Genomic DNA, 21,319 nt, shown 5'->3' on the forward strand with positions numbered 1-21,319 from the left:
TGAGCTGCCCCCGCTGCAGAGGCGGGCCTCGGGGGTGCGAGAGGAGCGCCTGCCCCGCAGCTCTGGGTTCCCCTCCGGCGGGAGCGCCCGGCTTGCAGGCCAGGGGAGGGCGAAGCGGCGCGTGCTGCAGGGAGCATGCGTGCTCGGGGCTGGCGGGGGGGGGATGGCGCGGGGAGGGAGGCGGCCGCTGTTTATTTGCGGCTGGCCCGGCGGAGCGGCGGCAGAGCGCGAGCGGGGGGCTCGAGCTCGTGGCTCGCTGGGCGCGTTATGCAGGCGTGGGCAGCAGCAGGAGGCGGAGAAGCGGGGGGATGCCCGGCGGAGGGAGGCAGCAGCAGCTAGCCCGCCGGCAGGATGGCGTCGGCGGGAGGCAGCAGCAGCCGGGGCAGCAGGGAGCCGCCACGAGCGCCTCCTCCTCCTCCTCCGCAGCGGTCGCCGCCGCTTTCCCCGGGCCGGGCGGGGCGCTGGGGGGCCGGGGCTTGCGCCGCGCTGCTGGCCGCGCTCTGCTACTGGAACTCGCTGCGCGGCGAGTTCGTGCATGACGACGTGTGGGCGATCGTCAACAACCCCGACGTGCGGCCGGGAGCCCCCCTGGCAGCCGCCTTCGCCAACGACTTCTGGGGCAAGGGCATGGGCGAGAACACCAGCCACAAGTCCTACCGCCCCCTCTGCATCCTCACCTTCAAGTAAGTCCGCCGCCTTCCAGCTCCCCCGCCCGCGCGGCGTACTGGCTTTGGGGGCGGCAGGGAGGGGAAAGACACTCTGCACATGCCCCGGGACGCGCCGGACCAGCGCCACGAGTGCGTAATGTTGCTAACGCGCGTGCCTCGCTGCCAGCCCGGGGGTGTTTCTGGATGCGAAGGCGGAGATCGTGGGAATGGGGAACCGTCTCCAAGCCGGGGGGGAAACTTCACCTGCGGCTGTTTGAAAAGAGGCAGTGGGTGTGTGTGTGGAGGGGCGATCTGGGCGATCCTACAGGTGCAGCTGGGCTGGGAGGGGAAGGCTCCTGACCCTGTCGGGATTTCTGTTGGGGTTGTTCAGTAGCGTGGGAAAGGTTAGGAGGAAGACGCTGATCAGTGCTACTCGCGTCTGTTGGCATTTAGCAGAGAACATGTGCGGGGTGGGAGAACTGTGTTGCTTCCTGGAGGACCTTCCAGGCGCAAACGCCAACAGGGGGTGAAACAGCGCAGAAAGGGAAAAGACTTCGGAGGCATTTCCTTTGTCCCTTGGCAGTGGCCACTAGGAGAGAAGGGAACTCTTCAGTCAGGGAGGTTGCTTATGCGTCCGTCTTCCAAGCCCACCCCCGATTCCTCTACCTGTTCATCTTTCCATCAGCTGGGCACTTTGCCCCCCAGCTCTGAAATCCCTTCCTTTGACCAGCGCTGGCAACTTTCCCCCGCTGAATTCTGGGCTGAAGCGTTTGCTGGAAAGTCAACTTTCTCTCATGCTCCATCTAGACTCTCCCCTGCTGCTTCCTGGCAGGGGCAGGACTGGCACTTTTTCTGTGCCCCCTCAGTGCACCAGGCTCGCAAGAATTCATAACTCGCTCCAGGCGCTGGTGTGGCCCTCCCTCGTGGGGGCGGGGAGGATATGCCATAGAATTCCCAGCCCCACCTTTGCCAGGCTGTGATCGAGCCAAGAAGTGCTGATCGCTGACTGATTTATGGTGCCGAGAGCCAGCGGTGGACCTATTCCCTGTCTGTTTGCAGGAGAAATTCAGGAGAGCAGAAAGACTTTCCTAGGGACTTTTACACCAAAGGCGTATGAAGTTCTGTCCCAGCCCTTTCTCATTGATTCTCATGGACGCTTACCTCGGATAAAAACTGTTTCGAGCCCTCTGCTTTGTCTTTGATGTACCCGATGGAATCTCAGCCACCTGGTACAAAATAATATTTCCCTGCCCATATTTGAGCATGCAGGCTGTTTTTTTTCATTCTTATTCCACATCCATACAGACCACATTTACAAATTGTTCGAGTAGGCTCTGAATTCAGAACCATTTCTCCTGCTCCTATCTGTTGAATACAGCTGATAACCAGTGTCATTGTGCTGCCTCCCTTGGTTTAAACCTCTGTGGCTGTATACTTTGGGGGTTGACATCTGGCTGTATGGCGTAGGGTGGGAGCTCTTTCCTCCCTGATGGGCAGTGGTCATTGGCTCAGCAGGAGAACACCCACTTTAAGAGCTGAAGTCTCTAGGTTTGTGTCTCTAGCTGAGAGTGTGTTTCTTGGATATAGCTAAGCTGGAACAAAGTGGGGAGGGGGTTACGTCTAATATCTGACTGCTGAAGCTCTCCAGTGTCTCATAGCAATTCTGTGCTTAGTCCTTTGGTAATTAGAATCATAGAATCATAAAGTTGGAAGGGACCTCCAGGGTTATCTAGTCCAACGCCCTGCACAATGCAGGAAACCCACAAATACCTACCCCAAAGTCACAGGATCTTCATCGCTGTTAGATGGCCATCTAGCCTCTGTTTAAAAAGCTCCAAGGAAGGAGAGCCCACCACTTTCCGAGGATGCCTGTTCCACTGAGGAATCGCTCTAACGGTCAGGAAGTTCTTCCTAATGTTGAGCAGGAAACTCTTTTGATTTAATTTCAATCCCTTAGTTCTGGTCCTACCTTCCAGGGCAGAAAACAATTCCACACCATCCTCTATATGACAGCCCTTCAAGTACTTGAAGATGGTGATCATATCACCTCTCAGCCGCCTCCTCTCCAGGCTAAACATCCCCAGCTTCTTCAACCTTTCCTCATAGGACTTGGTCTCCAGACCCCTCACCATCTTCGTCACCCTCCTCTGGACCCGTTCCAGCTTGATGTTAATGAAGTTAATTTTAATTTGTAATATGTTTTGAATTTTGCTGCTGTAAGCCGCCCTGAGCCCACTTGTGGGATAGGGACAAAAAATCTACTGGACCAAAGGAAAAAATCCCTGGACCAAAGGAGGCTAGTTTGCGTTTGATGTGAGCTAGGGTTTTCTCGGTGGCAGCGCCAGAACTGTGGAATGCTCTCCCGGAGGCCATAAGGGCCCTGTGGGATCTTTCTACTTTCCACAGGGCCTGTAAGACCGAACTGTTCCAACAGGCCTTTGATATCTAACCGGGAGAGAACTGCCACCCCACATCATTATAGTTACTATGTGATCACCATCAGAAAAAAAAGAACTCGCTTATATTGTAGTGGTACAGCACCATGAAATGGTTTTAAATTGTAATTATGTTTTATTAGTTTTAACTTGTAAATATGAATGTTGTTAGTCCGCTTGCGGTGAGGGCGGAATAGAAATTTAGATAAATAAATAAATAAAAATCCAAAAATTAAATTAAATTGTAAGCCGCTTTAGGTTTCCACTGGAAAGAAAAGTGGGGTATAAATAAATAAATAGGAGGCAGCCTGCTCCTTAAGCTTGCACCCTCCCCGCTCCATCAAGGTGTGGCTCAGTGGTTTTATGCTTTATGGTTAATCATCAGGGCATTTTTTGTAGCAGGAACTTCTTTGCATGTTAGGCTATACCCCCCTGATGGAGCCAATCCTCCCAAGAGTTTACAGCGCTCTTCTTACAGGGCCTATTGTAAGCTCTTGTGGGATTGGCTCCATCAGGGGGGGTGTAGCCCAATATGCAAAGGTGTTCCTGCTACAAAAAAAAGCCCTGGTTAATCTGTAATACAGAAGGGCTTCCTGCATTCTGGGCTGCAGTGGGAAGTATGGCTCAACCCCGTCTCATTGAACACTTAGCAATAGTAGAACAGAGTTCGAGTCCAGTGGTACCATTATGACCAACAGATCTTTATTCCAGGGGCCACCAGACCCATACTTTGTTCTGCTGCTTCAGACTAACAAGGCTGCCCACCTGGATCTATCACTGGGCAAGTGTTGCTTGCGGGTATTCAGCTGCTCTGAGATTAAGTGCTGCAGTGGAAATATAGCTTTGCTGTTTGCTGGACCAAAGACCTGCTTTATAAGAAGCGCCTTGCTGGATCAGACCAGTGGTCCATCTGGTTCAGCATCCTGTTTCTCACAGTGGCCAACCAGTTGCCCTGGAGGGACATCAAACAGCACAGAGGCTAAGGCCTTCTAGCAGTGGGTTTCAGAGGTTAACTGCCTCAGAATATGGAGGTTCTCTTTGTCATTGTTGGACCACTCCTCCATGAGATTATAGAATCATAGAGTTGGAAGGGGTCCCCCAGGGTCATCCAGTCCAGCCCCCTGCACAATGCAGGAAATTCACAAATACCTCCCCCTAAATTCACAGGATCTGCATTGCTGTCAGATGGCCATCTAGCTTCTGTTTAAAAACCTCCAAGGAAGGAGAGCCCACTATCTCCTGAGGAAGCCAGTTTTGCTGAGGAACTGCTCTCACTGTCAGGAAGTTCTTCATAATGTTGAGCTGGAAACTCTTTTGATTTAATTTCAACCCATTGGTTCTGGTCCTACCTTCTGGGGCCACAGAAAACAATTCTGCACCATCCTCAATGTGACAGTCCTTCAAGAACTTGAAGATGGTGATCACATCACCTCTCAGCTGCCTCCTCTCCAGGTTAAACATGCCCAGCTTCTTCAATCTTTCCTCATAGGACTTGGTCTCCAGACCCCTCACCATCTTCGTTGCCCTCCCAGACTCGTTCCAACTTACATCCTTCTTAAAATGTGGTGCCCAAAACTGAACACAGTACTCCCGGTGAGGTCTCACCAGAGTAGAGTAAAACAATACCTTCTGGGAGTGTAGTTTGGAGGCATATGTACTAGCAGAAAGAATAGACAGGGTGTATATCAATACAGTGGTATCCTCTGGATTGCTACTAAATACTGGCTTAGGGGCATGGGAGTGCCTCCACTAGTGTTGCCTCTCTTCCATCCCCTGCCTGTTTTCTCTTCCTTCACTCCATGGACATACTTGGTTTATTCCTTGAGTTTGTAACTTCTCAGATACCTTTTATGAGGAATGTAGTCCTTGAGTCTCTGCTCACTCTGCAGTTGGAGGATGTTTCTTTGGAACCTGTATTTGTTTCCTGGTTTCTCCATTGCTTATTTATTTATTTATTTATTTATTTATTTGGGATTTATATCCCGCCCTTCCCACGAATGGCTCAGGGCGGCTTCCAACAATTAATCAAACTTAAAATTAAACAATTTCAAATATAAAACAGTTAAATAGTTAAACAGTTAAAAACATTAAAACAGAGTAATTCAGTTTCCTGTAAACAGATGGCTGGCCAGTTACCTCAAGTTGTTATCCTAGCTAGATGTAGGCTAGGTATAGGCTAGCCGGAAGAGGGTCGTCTTACAGGCCCTGCGGAACTGCGCCAAGTCCCGCAGGGCCCTCACCTCTTCCGGCAGCTGATTCCACCATTGCTGTTTTTGAGGCTGCGCTTCTGTAAGCAATAATGACTCACTACTAACTTATTTGTTTACTGCATTTATAGTTTGCTTTTTCTTAGTGAGACTCCAGGAGGATTGCATGCTGTAACCAAGCATCACAACTCTGATAAGCAACGCAATAGGACTAGGAATTCAAAAATGAAAAGCAGTGCAAAGAAAGTATCAAACAGAATATGTCAAGCGATGCAGAAAATGGAATTACAGAAGTAGAATTACAGAAAATTACATGGTAAGAGCAGGATAATACACAGGACAGATAGATCAGGGGTGGCCAAACTGTGGCTCAGGAGCCATATGTGGCTCTTTCACACACATTGTGCAGCTCTCAGTGCCCCCACTGCCCTGTTGGCTGGTTTGGAGAAGGCATTTGTCTCTCTGAATCACTTCGCCAAGCCAAATCAGCCAGTGGCTTGGAGAATGCATTTTAAATTAAAGTTGTCTTCTTTCCACCTCTTCCTCTCCCCCCCCATCTGTTTGCCTGCCTTCCTGCCTGCCTTCCTGGTGGCCCTCAAACATCTGATGTTTGTTCTATGTGGCTCTTATATTAAGCAAGTTTGGTCACCCCTGGATAATGCAGCACACAATATATACAGCATAGAGTTAGGAAGAGTGCCTCACTTAACCCTTCCTGTATATTAGAGCCCTAATATCTTTATAACAATGCCCTCCTGAACAATTCTGTTTTGCATAATTTGTGACATGGCTCTGTGAGTGGAGTGCTTAAGACAACTAGAAGCACTTTATCTGAGGCTGGTGTTGCTTGGATACCCTGCAAGACTCTGTGGTTATTATTATTTTGTACTAGTTCCGGGGTGGGGAATGTCTGGCCCAAGGGCTATTTATGGCCCTTGAGATCACTTGGTCTGGCCCTCAGGGATTGCTGGGCTGAGCCGAGCCACATGGCGACCTCCCTGGGGCCCAGCTGGCAGGTGAGGATCGTGGGGCCCAGCTGCGCTGTGCAGCGGCCTCCCTGGGGCCCAGCTCAAGTTCTCTGTGGAGCCTGAGTGGTAGGCATTGTGAAGGACTGCTGCTGGGGTATGTGAGTGCCTTTAAAGGTTTGCTGGGAGCAGCTGCAGTTTCCATATGAAGGGAGGGAGGGAGGGAGGGGTAGCAGGGGTGGGGGGATGGGAGCCAGTTACCACCAGTTTAATTTGCACTTGATTATCCCAGATGGTGTGGCCTAATATGCTAATGAGTGTGTGACCTAATCTGCTAATATTAGGGGATGTGATGCTAATGAGTTCCTGCTGGACTTTTTCCTACAAAAAAAGCCTTGGACCTAGGCATTTGCCTAGGCAGTGGGCGGTGTGTGTGCACCAAACTAGGCTTCTCCCCACATGATTTCAAATAGAAAAACAATTATTTGCATTAATTTTGCTGGCCTGAATCGTTCTCCCTCAGCGGAGCACTGTTTTTTAAGTTGATAATTTTGTATGGCCCGCAAATGATGTTATAAATATCCAAATGACCCTTGGCAGAAAAAAGGTTCCCCATCCCTGTACTACTTGTACAGATTAAGTAGTCTTTTACTGAATCATATAACTGATTTTTCGGAGCCAGTATTGTCTGCTCAGACTGGAAGTGGCTCTCCAGGTTCTCAGGCAGAGGTTTTTCACACTGCCTACTACCTTCTGCTTTTTGTTAGAGACGCCAGGTATTGAACCTGGGACCTTTGTCATGCCAAGCAGGCAATCTGCCACTGACCATTGCCCTTCCTCTTGCCCCATACCTACCTTGGCAACTACACTAGGTCATGTGCTGTGTATCTATGCCATTGCATGGCCTCTTTGGCTCTAATTGTTTGCCCCTACAACCTAGTGAGTGGGGGGAAAGCAGTTATAACAGTGGAGTTTGAGGCTGTGCTTCCATTCTTGTGCCTTTTCTTGGATTTAAAGATCTTTTGCCAATGCATCTGGTTGCAAGTCTATCATTCACTTAATGCATGGAGTCCACATACCACTGTGGGATGTGTTGCCTTGGGCATCCCACTGTTGCCTGTGTTCTGGCACTGTCCTTGGTACTTGCACATCTAGTTCTCTTGACGTGACACATTATACCTGCAGGATGCATGCACCTCTAGACAGGGCAGAAACATTCTGTGTTAGGTGGCTGCTGTTTACTGGAATCTGTGTGGCTGTGAAGTGTGCACGTTGTTGGTCCTGTGGCATTGTGCATTGAGTAGCATCTGTTCATGGATTCTGGATATTTATCAAAACTAGGAGTGAGTCTTAATAACTGATGGGGAGCCACCATTGCCATTCATACCTCCAGGGCTTTTTTTGGTGCAAAAGCCCAGCAGGAACTCATTTGCATATTAGGCCACACCCCCGGATGCCGAACTAGCTGGGACTGTGTTCCTGTGCGTTCCTGCTCAACAAAAGCCCTGCATACCTCCTTGCCCTGTGTCTGCCTTTGCAACGACATTAGGTTTTGTGCAGTGCATACATGGCCTTTTTTGAGCAAGAACACACAGGAATGCAGTTCCATCTGGCTTGGCACCAGGGGTGTGGCCTAATATTCAAATTAGCTCCTGCTGGGGTTCTACAAAAAAAGCCCTGTGTATCCATACCATAGCTTTGTTATGGCACAGCTGCTTCTCTTTTTTCTTGGGTGCTGTTTTCTCCTGCTGTGGACAGACTAACATGGCTACCCATCTAGATGACTTGTTCAGCAAAGAAATTGTGCTTAGTATATATTGAATACCACAGTAACTTACAGGATATATCTCCTAAACGTTGACTAATTTCCCACTAGCGTTGCTGCGCCCCCCAAGCTTCTGTTTTCCTCTTGAGCAAGCGATAGATTCCCCACTAGTTGCTCTGCGGGTGCGTTCTGTGTGACACAGAGTGTTGGACTGGATGGGCCATTGGCCTGATCCAACATGGCTTTTTTATGTTCTTAGAATAAGAACATAAACCTCCAATTCTGCACGTGGCAATGTCATCCTGAAAATACAGCATCTAAAAATGGTTCAGGGAACCTTTCTCTAAGCTGAGAAGAAGAAGATATTGGATTTATATCCCGCCCTCCACTCCGAATTGCAGAGTCTCAGAGTGGCTCACAATCTCCTTTATCTTCCTCCCCCACAACAGACACCCTGTGAGGTGGGTGGGGCTGTGAGGGGTCTCACAGCAGCTGCCCTTTCAAGGACAACCTCTGCCAGAGCTATGGCTGACCCAAGACCATTCCAGCAGCTGCAAGTGGAGGAGTGGGGAATCAAACCCGGTTCTCTCAGATCAGAGTCCGTGCACTTAACCACTACACCAAACTGTCTCTCTTAATAATTGATGGTGTGTGACCATCACTGAGAGTGTGCGACTGGCCCAAGGTCCCTCAAGCAAGCTTCCATGGCAGAGTGGGGATTCAAACCTGGGTCTCCCAGATCTTTGACTAATAATCTGGTCACTGCTATCTGTAGTCTATTGGCTGTGCATGAGAAGTAGAAACAGCATGTGAGCCCAAAGCCTTCCAAAGCGCCTTCTTGGACTGAATGCAGCCCCTGCTTCTTCCCTTAAGCTGACCTGTTACTGGAATTCTTCTGCTGAAAATAGCAGGGACTTGCCAATAGTTGGCATTCAGTATTGCCAAGGGCAGACTGAGGAATGGAAGGTTTTGTGTCTGTGTATTTGAGTTGGGCTCTTTCTCGTCTTTTTCTCGCATTTGTCTGTGTCTGGGGAATCGGCTGCTCATTTGTTTTGTTGGCAGAAAAGGGGAGGAAGACAGTGTATATTTTCTTGTACTTTGTAGCTATTGCTGTTACTTCTTTTTTAAAAAAAAAAATCCATCAGATTGGTTCCCTATTCTTGGCATCCCATCAGGCTACTTAATCTTGCCAAAAAAAGTATGACGGTTTTTAAAAAGTACATGATGTACACATGGAAGAGGTTTCGTTCTTCATTTCTGATCTCTTGGAAAAGCTCTTGCAAGCCAAAGTAAGTTGGTCTCCATCAGCATCATGATTTGTACCAGATTAGTTTTCTGCAGAATTTTAAAAAAAATAAATAAAAATGCCGTAGTCTTATAATGTAGTTTGTGGGTGGGCGAGCTGCTCCTTTTCTGCCCTGTTTTTCAGTGGTTTTTACTTTGAGAAAATAATTACAAAACTCAAACAGAAAAGAAATACTAAAAATATAACAGTAGTGGCAAGTTTACATGTGAGTATCTATAAAATGTCCTCAGTCCTTTGAATTATGGAAGGTGGGCATTTATCTCTCCAGTGTTGTGATAAAGTCTTTTAGCAACTGTAAGGGCACGGATGGTCTGTTTTCATTGCCCATCAGTTAGCTTCCAGTAGACATGCAAACAGTTTAAAAGTACATAAGCATCTTCAAAGAGGAGTGAATATTCTAATACAACATTGATATGAGTAATGACCTCTTCCCCAAAAGATTGAATAACTGGAGGTATATGTTTAAGAGTATATGAAATATATGTTTAAGAGATGTATTCTGTAAGTTACTGTGGTATTCAGTATATCCTAAGCATAATTTCTTTGCTGAGTAAGTCACAGCTTGAGATCTATGGAGACAACAGATACCAAGTTTAGGGCCATAACCCTTAGTGTTAGAGAAACAGAACTCTCTGACACCTTACTGGGCTGATGCAGCTGGCTTTTTGAGATAGGACCTTGTTCCCTAGCAGAGCAAACCGCTCTCGGAGCATGGAATGACTTTCTTGTGGTGAATCGCCATGTGATGAAACTTCAATATCAGGCTGTCATGTAATAAATTGAAGCTACCTTGTGAATCTTGCGGTCTTTTGAATCCACCCTAAATCCTCCCTTTTACTGGGAGACCACTAAAAAGAAGACTTGCTGTACTATTGTGGAAACTGGCTCCACAGACGCAGACAAAAAAATGCGCCATGTGGAAAGATTTCCCTATCGCATTTTTGCTGGGTTCCGTTTGTGCTACTGGAATGGGGCCAGTGGTTGCATTGCCTTATCTAGAGCAATAATCTTTTCCATCTCTTTTTAAATCATCCTCTAACTTTTGATCTGGTGAGCGATAACAAACTCTCAGAGTTAAACTTCTTTTTGGGCACACACATAGCATTTCTGTAAGTGAATCTATTTCTCGTACATTCTCAGCCTTACTGGACTGTATACCCTCACTGATACAGAGCCACTCCACCTCCAACCCTTCTGTTCGTATCCTTCCAATATAATTTATATCCAGAAATCACTGTATCCTACTGATTTTCTTCATCCTATCAAGTTTCTGAAATGCCAGCAATGTCTGTTTTATTCTCTGACCCAAAGCATTCCAGGTCCCCCATTTTCCTTCCGACACTTATAGCATTAGTATATAAACATCTAGAATTTCCAAGACATGTTAGGCCTGCAACCTTCCTCCTATGGCCTCTGGACCTTGCTAGGCATTTAGTATTGTTTGTCACCCTCTCAATGGCTAGCCCTAACCCCATTCCCTTATAGAAGAGTAACAGCTACCCCTTTATCTCTTGATATGAGCCATCCTGAGCCAGAGACATTTCATCTCCAAAGATTCAGTTTAAAAACTGCCACCCTTTTGATTTTAATCACCAGCAGCCTGGTTCCTTCTTGGAACAAGTGGAGTCTGTCTCTTTTGTATAGGTCCTGCTTGTTCCAAAATGCATCTAAATGCTTAACAAACTTAAACCATTCTTCCCTACAACATCAGCTCACTCATGCATTGAGACTCCTAATTTGTTCCATTCTAGATGGCCCTGCCTGGAACAGGCAGCACTTCTGAGAAGGCTACCTTGGAGGTCCTGTCCTTGAATAGCCTGCTGAGTAGCCTAAATGTTTCCTCTAGGACCACACAACAACATTTTCCTACATTGTTGGTGCCAATATGTACCACAACAACTGGCTCCTTCTCAGCAGTGTCTGCAAGCCTAACTAGACCACACATAATGTCCACTACTTTCACACCAGGCAGGCAAGTTACCATGTGGTCAGTATGCAGGTTTGCCATCTATCTATCTAAGGATTGAATTACCAGCTACCAAGAGCCCCCCTCCTTCCCTGCCCAGGGATGGTTCCTTGATGCAAAAGAATACTTGTTCACCACATGTGGAGTCCCTTTTGAGGGAACATTCCCACTTCCATTAGCATGGTGTCCTGTTTCTCCTTGACCCCCATCCATGACAGCTATGGGGCCATTCTCAGAGTGGGACACATCTAACCAGTCTCCAAGAGTCTTATCTGTATGCCTAACTGATTGTCCCTGCTTCTCCAGGTCAGCCACCTTGGCCTTGGAGGGGCAGACTTGTTCCCTGAGAACTCCTGAGCTCCTTGCACCAAGCACACAACCATGACTTCTGTCCAGTTCACAGATAGTCATTCATGTTACACTCTGTGCAATACACTGGATAGCCCTCAACCCCCTCCTGGCATTCTACCTTCATAATTTTATTTAATCCCCATTTTTATAAATTTACTGTTTATGTAGATTTGTTTGTGGAAAGCCTGCTTACTCTGTTAAGGACATGGAGAGGTTAGTACTCTGGCTTCCTTACCCTGCTGCTAAACTTGCATGTCTGCTAAACTCATCTGTTTAGTCCCTTGTTCCAGACACTTTGTCTCTGGAACTGAGACACTACAGCACTGGAGTGGGCCTGCTACCTTGTAGATCGGGGGCCTGGCTAGTAGAAACCCTAAACAAATATGTAGCTTGGGCCAAAACTCCACCCCCCACTGCTGCCAATCACACTGATTGGGAGCCAAGCTATAAAGGAAAACAGGTGAGTCAGCCCCTGATTGCTTAACAATAGACCCTGCTGAAAGAGAGATGCTTAGATCTCATTTCCTTCTCAGGCTGCCTTTTATTTCAAATGCTAATTTAATTTCTGAAGTTAATTCAGCTCTTCTAGGCTTGGGGTAAAGGGGGTTCTAGCTCCATAGCCTTAACCGTTACAGGAGGCATGTAACTGCTTGTTTTCTTGTAGGAAAAAAACCCCTTCCTTTAAAGAATGTGAGAATTAGCTTAAAATTTTAGTTTTAGATTAAAATTGGACCGCCTGTTGTTTTAAGCCTTAGCGGTATTTAAACACTATCTGCATTTTGTTTTATTTGCTTTCCTTTTTGTAGTACAAAAACTTGCCTAAGATTTAGCCTTATCTGGGAATTCACTATCCTACTCTCTAGTATTATCACTTTAATCTATAGGTGTAAGAAGTTTCAAAGTGATATTGGAGTTTAAGCGATCCCCCTGCCCTCAGTTTTAATCCTTGTCCATTGTTCGACCCTCTGTTTAACCCTTCCTGTACTGCAATAAAATTTGTCAAGAACCTCTGAGCCTGTTTAGAACTAAAATTAGCCACACCTGAGTAGTTTGAGCATCTAAAACCAGCTAAAATTAGAACTGGACCAGAAAATAGGCACAGAATTAAAACAACTAAAATTAGCTACCTTTGAGTGATTTAAGCAGCGGCAGCACTGAGAAGTTACACAATGTCGGTATGTAAAGGTATTTTTAACTATTTGTCCTCCTTATGATTGGAACAGAACTTAAATTAGAATTAAAATTAGTTGTGCATGAGTGGTTTAAGCAGCTACAACACTGATAAGTTACACACAGTGTTGGTACCTAAAGGTATTTTTAACCATTTGCCCTCCTTACTATTTTAACCCTTTTCACGTAGCCTATCTTGATAGAACTTTATATTATTGCATATTACATTGGATCTTCATAACTGGGTTATAGAAGATCCTGTTGGATGTGAGAAAAATTGCCAATTTTCTCTGTTTCTCTGAAACCTCATCTGGAACATTGGTAGCTCCACGCTGGCCTGAGTACTGTGCCGCTGACTGCATGTGTGAAGTACCGTTTACATTTCAGAATTTTGATCCCACCGTTTTGGGGCTAAGTTACCATGTTATTTCATGTTCTCTAGTTTACTGTCTTGGGTAAGGCAATGGCAAACCACCCTGTAAAAAGTCTGCCGTAAAAACGTGAAAGCAATGTCACCTCAGAGTTGTGGGTTTTTTTTGGAAAAATGTGCAAGGAAAATAACAAAAGCCTATAAGGATCTACTCTTAAAGGTAAAGGTAGTCCCCTATGGAAGCACCAGTCGTTTCTGACTCTGGGGTGACGTTCCTTTCACAGTGTTTTCACGGCAGACTTTTTATGGGGTGGTTTGCCATTGCCTTCCTCAGTCATCTACACTCCCCCCCCAGCAAGCTGGGTACTCATTTTACTGACCTCGGAAGGAGGGAAGGCTGAGTCAACCTCGAGCTGACTATCTGAACCAGCTTCCGCCAGGATCGAACTCAGGTTGTGAGCAGAGCTTTACCACTCTGTGCCACTCCTAAAGATACCAAAATCTGCGCTCATTGACCAAAGAATGTATTTCTGATGGTGTGTGGCTAAAAACCATTATGGGCAAATGCAGACCTCTTGTTTGCTTTCTGCTAATTGCTGTGAATGAATTAGGAGCCAGGCCCTTCTTTTGTCTTTGTCTCAAGAAAATTTCCTCCTTGATTTCTGCTTACAAAGAATGGCAAAAGATTGTGGGGCTGTAAAGCAAGGAGCTGTTCCAGTGGGCTTGTCAGATGTCTTATCTAGCACTCAGCAGTCTTGGCTTGAAAGATGAACGGGCATGTTTGATGTAGCATGAGTTTTTTGTCTTCAAGAACCTACTTTATCAAATCCCAGAAGTGGACAGTATGTGTGTTTGGGAGGAGGAATGCAAGTGTGTGCATGCATGCGCACACAGGATGGATGATGGGCAAATGGTACAGACAGTAAGCAGGTTTGCAGATCCCCCCCCCCCCCAGTAAAAATTGATCTTATAAAACTTTACACAGAAGGGTACGGTTTGGTGTAGTGGACTCTTATCTGGGAGAAACGGGTTTGATTCCCCACTCCTCATGCACCTGCTGATGTGACCTTGGGTCAGCCACAAGTTCTTTCAGCACAATATATCCTTCAAAACCTCACCAGTTGAATTATCACTCACACACAAAAAGTGTGTAAACAAACATTTAGTGCACAGTTTATAAGAAGTCCATACAGCAAAATAATAGAACGAACACCCACTGGAGAGCCAGTAGCAGAGACATGAGCATGTACACATTGATCCGTGATTGAATTCTTTGTACTGTGGCCCCAGTTAAAACAGCATTGAGTGAAGACTGACGAAGGGTAAAACCAATGAAACCATAGGAAATCCAGGAAATACAGTCTTTTGATCTTCTTGAGCAGAACAACGCCCCTGTCTCCACCCAGATTCTGAACTGCAAGAAGTGGCTGAAGGCAGTGCCTCTGAGACGTGACTTTAGAAAATAGTCTGGGGGGAGCATCATGTGGATGTTCGTTCTATTATTTTGCTGTATGGACTTATTGTAAACTGTGCACTAAATGATTGTTTACACACTTTTTGTGTGTGAGTGATAATTCAACTGGTGAGGTTTTGAAGGATATATTGTGCTTAATACATCGGTACCTGTGCTATTGTATTACAAGTTCTTTCAGAACTGTTCTGCTCAAGAGCATTTCTGTCAGAGCTCGCTCAGCTCCACCTATCTCACAAGGTGTCTATTGTGGGGAGGAGAAAGGAAAAGAGATTGTAAGCCACTCTGAGACTCCTTTGGGTATAAATCCAATCTCCTCTTTTTATTTTCTTATGTTCTCCACCGAAAATGCACATGGTGTTGCCATGAAATCCCTTATATTTTAATTGAGTAACTTTTTTTGGTCCTGATCTGGATAGGCCAGGCTGGTCACATGTGCATTCTTTCAGTGTTGCACTCCTATCCACATGATAGACATTAATGTCTATCGAGTTTATTGTGGCAGGAGTTTTCAGAGACAAGATCCTACTTAGATGGGGCTGAAGTTCAGTGGAAGAGCTTGCATGGTTCCCAGTTAAGTCTCTGATATATCCTGTTAAAAGACATTAGAAGATGATGTGGTCTGACCTAGATGGCCCAGGCTAGCCTGATCTCATCAGATCATGGAAGCTATGCAGGGTCAGCCCTGGTTAGTACTTGGATGGGAGACCACCATGGAAGTCCAGGGTCAGAAGCAGGCAATGGCAACCCAGATCGGTTCGTTTCTTGCTTTGAAAACACCACATGCAGGGGTGTCAAACATGCAGCCCAGGGGCCAAATCAGGCCCTCAAGCAACTGGCTGTAATCTGCTTCCTTCTCCCTCTCTCTTGCTTCCTTCTGCATCACAGCTTGCTTTGCAAGGCTTGCTCAATTGCACAGGAGCTACAGAGCAAAACCTCTGTTTTCTCCATTGGCCCTCCTCCCTTGGGGAGGAAGGGGGGAAGGCAGAGCTTGTTTTGCCAGGCTCTCTCAATCGCACAGCAGAAATACTGAGCCAAGCCTCTCTTCCTTCTATTGGCTGAGGCTCCTCCCACTCCTGGTGCCCTGGGGAAGGAAGGAAAGAGCCAGAGCTTCCTTTGCCCCATTCCCTGGATCCCATGAGAGAAATACAAGGAACACCTTTAAGATCAATGAGTGTTATTTTCAGCATGTTTTAAGTTTTTATATATATATATAAAAATATATAAATATATATATAAAATATATATATTTAATTGTGTTTGTGTCCTTTATAAAGTTTATATCTCTGCTACCTAATCTTAAATAGATATACGCATGGCCCGTCCCAACCTGACATGTCCCCAGCCCAACAAGGTCTCTTTTATGTCAGATCCGGCCCTCATAACAAATGAGTTTGACACCCATGTGCTACAGGGGGTCACCTAAGTCACCTGTGACTTGACAGCAACACCCCCAAACCTTAATCACCAGCATCAAAGAGCTTGCTCTCAAAGCAAGTGAAAGTATATTTCTAAAAACATTTCCAGCTACTTCCTTCCTTAAAAGACTGTTTGTCAAGATAGTCATTAACTGCTAATATGGGGCTGTTCGCTTCTTTTTTTCCCCTTGGGATGGCATTTTGTTTCCTCTTGAATTTTTCTGGTCACTTTTGCAAAACTGTCTGTTACCGGGCTGCAGGCGAACTGCCATTTGGCTTATTTTCTCCGTAGAGAAAACTGGTCCTCCGGTAGGTTATACAGAAGCACTGTAAATGCCCTACAAGCAGTAAAGAGCAGGAGCTGTGTGTAGTTTGGGAGGAGTAAGCTTTGAAGTGCATATTAATGTAATTGGGGTAATGTGTAATTTGCCCATTAGGCAGTTTAATAGCTGGAATTGCATGTTCTGTTTTTCTGACTTGTTTCTGCAAGCAAAGAGTCAGCTTGTCTCTCTTTCCCTCTCAGTTCTCAGAAGGGCTGACAAACCTAATCAAAATACATAAGCCTGGAAAAAACACTCACATGCTCTCTCTCTCTTTTCCAAGTTTGGTTTTCCTTTAGTCTGGTTTTGTTTTGGTTTAGTTTAGTTTATTCACAGCCTAAACCAGCATTTAAAACAGTAAAATCGTACAGAATTAAAACTGAATGGCCATAAAATCATACATAAAAAGACATAAAATCCTGTTATAAAACTACAAATATAACAGAACATGGCAGTTACAGCAAACAGATTGGTAAAGCCATTTCCTGACTGAATTATTAAAGTTTTCCTTATTCTTGTGGCAAGCCAGCCAAATTTTGCTAATTTGTATGTAACCTCAGGGTTCACCTTATCGTCAAGAAGATTCTTAAGGAGTTGCAGTTTTTGACTACTGGTAAAAGGTATGGCCGTGGAAAATGGAAGTACTTCACGAAGATCATTGTAAGCCTCACAGTCAAATGTGACATGGACTAAAGATTTGATACCATCATAGCAGCAGGGGCATAATCATTCTTGGAATGGCACTTTTTTGTATCTCCCCTCCACCCCTGCTGCAGGGAGAATGCCCCACCTCATAAGAGTAAACGTTCTCCTGTATTCATTATTTGTTAAGCGGTATAGGTAGGGCATCGGGGCACCCTGTTGATTGGTTCTGTCAGAGCTTGTCATTTGGTTGTGCTATTAAGGTCATTTTGTCTGACAACGTCCAATATTCTCTGTTTCACTATCTCCCTAGCATTATCATAAGTAAGAGAACTGAGATATTGTTTTGAAAGGCCATAATAATGAATTCTGTCCTTTCTGTTGGGAACTGTATCTAAGGGTGCATTCATACATCACTAAACAATGCGTTTTGCAAGTGGATTTTGGCTATTCTTGCACAGTAAAAATCCAGTTGCAAATCACATTATTTAGCGTAGTGTGAACACACTTTAAGATCCATTTAGGTTCAGGAATATTTAATTAAAAGCACTGCAGAGATTTTTTTAAAAAACAGAAGTCTTATGTTTATATATAGTTTGATTTCTAATTTTTGATCCAATAAAAAAAAAAACCAAATGGAGACACAAAGTAGGAAAGTGGAGTAGAGTTTCCAGGGCAAGGTGGGTATACTTCTTGTCTAAAAGATGGAAAATACCTGAATGTATTATAGAAGCATAGAATCATAGAGTTGGAAGGGATCTCCAGGGTCATCTAGTCCAACCCTCTGCATAATGCAGGAAACTCACAAATACCTCCCCCTAAGTTCACAGGATCCACATTGCTGTCAGATGGCCATCTAGCCTCTGTTTAAAAGCCTCCAAGGAAGGAGAGTCCACCACCTCCTGAGGAAGACTGTTCCACTGAGGAACTGCTCTAATGGTAAGGTTCCTAATGTTGAGCTGGGAACTCTTTTAATTTCAACCCGTTGGTTCTGGTCCTACTGTCTGGGGCCACAGAAAACAATTCCACACCATCCTCTATATGACAGCCCTTCAAGTACTTGAAGATGGTGATCATATCACCTCAGCCGCCTCCTTTCCAAGCTAAACATGCCCAGTTCCTTCAAACTTTCTTCATAGGACTTCATCTCCAGACCCCTCAGCATCTTCGTTGCCCTCCTCTGGACCCGTTCCAGCTTGTCTATATCCTTAAAATGTGGTGCCCAAAACTGAACACCATACTCCAGGTGAGGTCTTACCAGAGCAGAGTAAAGTGTTACCATCACATCACGTGATCTGGACACTATACTTCTGTTGGTACAGCCCAAAATTACATTTGCCTTTTTAGCCACCGCATCACACTGTTGACTCATATGATCCACTAAGACCCCTAGAACCTTTTCACACATACTACTGCTAAGACAAGTCTCCCCCATCCTATAACCATATATTGGATTTTTCCTACCTAAATGCAGAATTTTACATTTATCCCTGTTAAAATTCATTTTATTGATTTTAGCCCAGTTTTCCAGCATGTCAAGGTCATCCTGTATCCTGTTTCTGTCTTCTTCTGTGTTTGCAAGTGCAACCCCTCCCAATTTAGTATCATCTGCAAATTTAATAAGCATTTCCTCTATTCCTTCATCCAAATCTTTGATAAAGATGTTGAACAATACAGGTCCCAGGACAGATCCTTGAGGCACTCCACTTGTCACTCCTCTCCAAGAGGATGTGGAACCATTCACAAGCACTCATTGGATGCAATCTGTCAACCCGTTACAGATCCACCTAAAGGTAACAGGATCCAAACCACATTTGACCAACTTGTCATCAAGAACAGTATGTGGAACCTTATCAAAAGCCTTACTGAATCAAGATAAACGATGTCTATAACATTCCCCCGATCCAGCAAGGTAGTCACTTTCTCAAAAAAAGAGATCAGGTTAATCTGACATGACTTGTTCTTGAGAAACCCATGCTGGCTCTTAGTAATCACAGCTATCCTTTCTAAATGTTCCAGGACTGACTGTTTGATGATTTGTTCTAAAACTTTTCCAGGTATAAATGTCAAGCTGACAGGTTGGTAGTTATCTGGATCTTCCTTTTTTCCCTTCTTTCGCCCGCCTCCAATCTTCCGGCACCTCTCCTGTTCTCCATGAATTCTCAAAAATAATAGCCAGAGGTTCAAAAATTACATCCGCAAGCTCTTTTAGTATCCTTGGATACTAAAATCTGGCCCGGAGGACTTAGTTTCATTTCAAGAAACTAGGTGTTTATGTACTACCCCTATGCTGATCCTTGGTTGCAACTACATACCTTCATTATATATTCTGTTTTTGCCATGTTGAGCACTGTTTCCCTCAGAAGAGAAGACTGAGGAAAAGTAGGAATTGAGCAGTTCTACCCCCTCTTCATTACAAGTTCACTTTCCTGCCCTTGCAATGAGCCTACCATGTCCCTGCTCTTTTTCTTACTCTGAACATAAGAATAGAACCCTTTTTTGTTGTTTTTAGCATCTTTGGCCAGCCATACTGAGCTTTAGCTTTCCTAACTTTTTCTATACAAGCACTGGTGATTTGTTTATATTCATCCTTGGTTATAAGGCCCTCCTTCTAGTTCCTAAAGGAATCTTTTTTTATTTCATTGTCATCATCTTCTTGTTCCGGGCTGTTGCGCTGAGGTGGCTGTCAGATACTGGAAGTCAGGAGCCTTGAAATTCCTCTCTTTCTACTTTTATTTTCCACATATCCCATTCCCCCCATGTTAGATGGAGCAATCTTCAGCATCTGCTAATGATTCCTCACTGGAGTCTGCATGTTTTGGCCCCTGGCTGCTAGGTGTCTTGTCTCTTGGCATAGAAGTAAACTTAGGTCTTTCATCCCATTAACAAAGTTTCCCGTGTGACCGTGCAATTAATCCTTTCTTTTGTGCTTTTTTCACATTAAAAATGGCCAGCTCCAAACTGTTCTCATTTCTGCTGGGAAGAAATTATGAGTACTTCCCTCCCTGTGAAACTGTTGTCTCATCAGCTGCATTTGTTAAAATTTAAGAAAACTTCTCTTAGAAAGGGTTCTGGAACTGCATGTGGTGTGTACTTAATACCCTTAATCATCTAAAGGTTCTTGCAAAGGATAGAAATGGGAAAGTGTTCCCATTGCCCAATGCCAGATGTTCCCAGAAGTTTAATTGTCATTCAAGAGCTTTTAATTAAGGATTGCATGTGTACACCCATCTATTAACTTGCTCGGTCTGCCTGCGTATCTGCATATTGGTTACCCACCATCAGCCTGATAATATTTCCTGATTGGGCTAGTCTAAAGTAATATGAGCCAGCACCTAGAACAACAATGACATTTTGCTCTAAATAAACACCGCTTCTGGAGAATTTCATTACAGAATGGAAACCTGTTGTTGCTGGCTTTCCAAATCCTGGCATCTACCTTTTGAAATACTGAGGAGATTTATTCTTTGCATTAGTTTCTCTACCTTTCATGGCTGTATCTAAGGGTCACACTCCACATTCGGGTTCCCCAAACCCAGCTTGGGTTCCCCATAGCAGTTGCAGGGAATGGCTTTTTAAAAATCAGAGAGCTCAAATGGGGTCAGAATGCAACCATGGAAAGACCTCTCCCCCAGCTGTTTTCTCCTGTGGAACAGCACTAGGGGGATCCAGGTGGGCAGCCGTGTTGGTCTGAAGCAATAGAACAAAGTTTGAGTTCAGTGGCAACTTTAAAACCAACAACGTTTTATTCAGAATGTAAGCTTTCGTGTGCATGCACACTTCATCAGATGATGAAATGGGGTATAATGAACAGTGCTACATATAGCTGTGGGCAGTGGGTAAGTATGCAACATAGCACAACGTTAGAATCCAACTATGTACTATTTTGCATGCTTAACCACTGCCCATCAGCTATATATAGTACTGCTCATTGTACCCCATTTCATCATCTGATGAAGTGTGCATGCACATGGAAGCTTACATTCTGAATAAAACTTTGTTCTTAAAGGTGCTACTGGACTCAAACTTTGTTCTAGCACTAGAGGGAGTTATTCCTGAAAAAATCCCGGGCTTTTTAGGTACCGATTCGAGGATCGGCACAGGCGCTCTATCCCATGAGTGTGAATGCACAGATGACCACTCGAAGATCCACAGTTACAGGTAAGCAACCTGTCTTTATTCCTGAACAACCAAAATGGAGAAATACCCCCCCCCCGGGTTGTTTCTGCACAGGAAAATGGCTGGGGGGGGTGAGACAGGAACCCTCCCCCCCATAGTTTTGAAAT

General features: G+C 45.1%; 1 protein-coding gene across 1 annotated transcript in view; it reads left to right on the forward strand.

The window, feature by feature from the left end:
- Positions 1-351: 351 nt before the first annotated feature.
- TMTC1 (transmembrane O-mannosyltransferase targeting cadherins 1) overlaps positions 352-21,319 on the forward strand; it is a 246,580-nt gene continuing 225,612 nt past the window's right edge. The window contains exon 1 of the mRNA XM_060245730.1: positions 352-683. Within this exon, the coding sequence (XP_060101713.1) occupies positions 352-683 (332 nt within the window). The remainder of the gene's footprint in view (positions 684-21,319) is intronic.

The sequence above is a fragment of the Heteronotia binoei genome, chromosome 8 (genome assembly GCF_032191835.1).
Source record: "Heteronotia binoei isolate CCM8104 ecotype False Entrance Well chromosome 8, APGP_CSIRO_Hbin_v1, whole genome shotgun sequence".
Lineage (NCBI taxonomy): Eukaryota > Metazoa > Chordata > Lepidosauria > Squamata > Gekkonidae > Heteronotia > Heteronotia binoei.